The 2,875-nt window shown below is 41.9% G+C and overlaps 1 protein-coding gene across 1 annotated transcript in view; it reads left to right on the top strand.

Moving 5' to 3' along the window:
- CAP2 (CAP, adenylate cyclase-associated protein, 2 (yeast)) overlaps positions 1-2,875 on the top strand; it is a 157,807-nt gene that overhangs the window by 95,937 nt on the left and 58,995 nt on the right. Inside the window, exons 3-4 of the mRNA XM_011967584.1 lie at positions 339-482; positions 812-897. Of these exons, the coding sequence (XP_011822974.1) occupies positions 339-482; positions 812-897 (230 nt within the window). The remainder of the gene's footprint in view (positions 1-338; positions 483-811; positions 898-2,875) is intronic.

Here is a 2,875-nt window from a genome sequence, read left to right as displayed (position 1 = left end):
CATTTGAAATATAAATGATCAACACTCAATTTCACTGTCTTCCGTGAAGGAGTCTTCAAAATGGGGACTGTGCTATACTGCTGGGTTTTTTCCACATCTCAAGCCGCAGCATTAATAATGTTAAAAATATCTGCAATTTTCATACTTCAGACAGTAAAAGCACAGCATTACCATAACCAAGAACAAATGCGTGCTATTCTCAAAGATGATTATATGTTTCTTTTAGACCCCTTGACAGATGGCAAGTCCTGAATTCTCCTGCTTAGGCCAACATGGATAGAGGTGCTATGCGTCTGCTCTGTCTGTAGTAACAGCCCCCGATGTTTGATTGCTTCCAGAATGATGTGGCCACGCTTCTGAAACCCATATCGGAAAAGATTCAGGAAATCCAAACATTCAGAGAGAGAAACCGGGGGAGTAACATGTTTAATCATCTTTCGGCCGTCAGCGAAAGCATCCCTGCCCTTGGATGGATAGCTGTGGTGAGTCTAGATGGAATGTTGCCTCTTCACCTCATCACACTTTTGGAGTATTTAGGAGAACTCGTAACTTAGTTACCTTCACGCTCCTTGCACTGAAGGAAGCTTCTTCCTAGGCCGAATGCATCTGCTTTCTCCTACCCTGTTTAAAGTTCAGTGCTTTCTGTTCTGAGATACTGTAGAAAGTGTTTTTATCAACCTTTACAGAGCAACATTTGCCTCCCACTTTCAAGTCCACACGTCTCCATTGCTTTTCTTCTTCTTTAAGGCATTTTCTTTCTTATCCTATTTTTTTTTCCTTCTATGCTTGGGTGACGGTCCTGTTTTCTCAGTCCCCCAAACCCGGTCCTTATGTCAAGGAGATGAATGACGCTGCCACCTTTTATACTAACAGGGTCTTAAAGGACTACAAACACAGGTACGTACCTTACTTTACTCACCAAATTTTCAGTTGATTACTTGTTAGACATTTGTCCCTAAAACTCAGTGCAGTTAACTACTGATTCCTTTTCAAGGCTCTACACTAATGTACTATAAACTTTAAAGGAAAATCTAATCTTTGCAGATAAAGTCAAGTGGAAAGTGTAATCAATTATCCAGATAATATATGTGTTTTAGAAAGTCTGCCTCAGTTCGCTTGTAATGAATAAACTCTCCCCACTTGAATGCATGTCACTATCTTATGTATTCCCACAATAATCAGAGAGCTTGGTGATGGAGCAACCCTGTATGGTGCAGAACCTTTACATGGATCAAAGTAGAGTTGGAGGGTGAGCTATAGACGAGAGGAGGAATCAGGAAATGAAGTGTGAATCAAGAACAGAATGAGATGAAACAACAAACCAGAGCAGTGAGAAGGAAATCGGAGACTCAGTTAATATGAAATACAACTGGGGTGGATACAGAGACACCTGTAAGACCAGCTGCCATTCAGAGTGCTGCTGAAAGTATAGATGAGTCTAAACCAAGGGGCTTTGCCTGGTGAACCAGCGTGAAAGGACCTTGCATTTGTCAGCACAAGTAGTAGATCCCAGAGTAACTTAAACTGGAGCCAGAATAGAAAATAGGCCCAAACTGAAAGCTCTGACATGGCAGAGCTGAAGAAATATCCAGGAAAATGTGTCCTAAACCATTTAAGGGATATCATGAGATTCCTCCCCCTCTGAGAAGGTCATGCCTTGTACTCTAAACAGTTGGCTAAATGTGATGTGGCTGGTGCCTAGGAACTAAGGGAAGGGATGAGGCAAATATAAGAGCAGCAAGGTTCTACCTGCTTCTGGCCCTGGACTCCAGCGTGGATCTCCCTCTGAGCTCTTACATGGCAGCAACAGAAGTGACCATTGGTCAGCAAATGCAGAGGCACCTGGAGATGTCTCATGTGTTGACCCAGACTGTTCAGGTGGAAGGAAATTAAAGAACCTGTATTATTGGATTATTGCTTCAATTCACGTTTTTTTTGGTTTTTTGGTTTTTTGAGGCGGAGCCTCGCCCTATTGCCAGGCTGGAGTACAGTGGCATGATCTTGGCTCACTGCAATCTCCACCTCCCAGGTTCAAGCAATTCTCCTGCCTCAACCTCCCAAGTAGCTGGGACTACAGGCATGCACTACCATGCCCAGCTAATTTTTGTATATTTAGTAGAGACAGAGTTTCACCATGTTAGCCAGGATAGTCTCAATCTCTTGACCTCGTGATCCACCCGCCTCAGCCTCCCAAAGTGTTGGGATTACAGGCATGAACCACTGTGCCTGGCCTCAATTCACCCCTTTGTTTTACTAATGCAGATGTGAAAATTAGAACCAGAGGAAAAGGGTCTACAACAATGTAAGACAAATTTTATAGGGAATATAGAAAAATTGCATAAAATATATAAATAAATACCTAGTATACTCCAGCCCATTAATTAATATTACATATTCAAAATTTTCATCAGTCTTTCTTTTGTAGATTTTTTAAATTTTAAAAACATTGAGTAGATACAAAAGAATATTTATAAAATATATATAAGGTGTAAAGGATTACAATACAAAAAATACATATACATCCATCCCTCAGGTTAAGAAATATGTAACAATATTTTTTTACTATAAAAAGCAGGCCAGGAGTGGTGGCTCACACCTATAATCCCAGCACTGTGGAAGGCTGAGACAGGTGGATCACTTGAGGTCAGGAGTTCATGACCATCCTGGCCAACATGGTGAAACCCTGTCTCTACTAAAAATACAAAAATTAGCCAAGCGTGGTGGCATGCACCTGTCGTCCCAGCCACTCAGGAGGCTGAGGCAGGAGAATTGCTTGAACCCGGGAGGCAGAGGTTGCAGTGAGCTGAGATTGCGCCACTGCACTCCAGCCTGGGTGACAAAGTGAGACTCCATCTCAAAAAAAAAAAAAAAAAAA

The sequence above is a fragment of the Mandrillus leucophaeus genome, unplaced genomic scaffold, assembly GCF_000951045.1.
Source record: "Mandrillus leucophaeus isolate KB7577 unplaced genomic scaffold, Mleu.le_1.0 Scaffold800, whole genome shotgun sequence".
Taxonomy (NCBI): domain Eukaryota; kingdom Metazoa; phylum Chordata; class Mammalia; order Primates; family Cercopithecidae; genus Mandrillus; species Mandrillus leucophaeus.
Note: the sequence above shows the minus strand (reverse complement) of the source record. Positions and strands in the feature narration are given on the sequence as shown.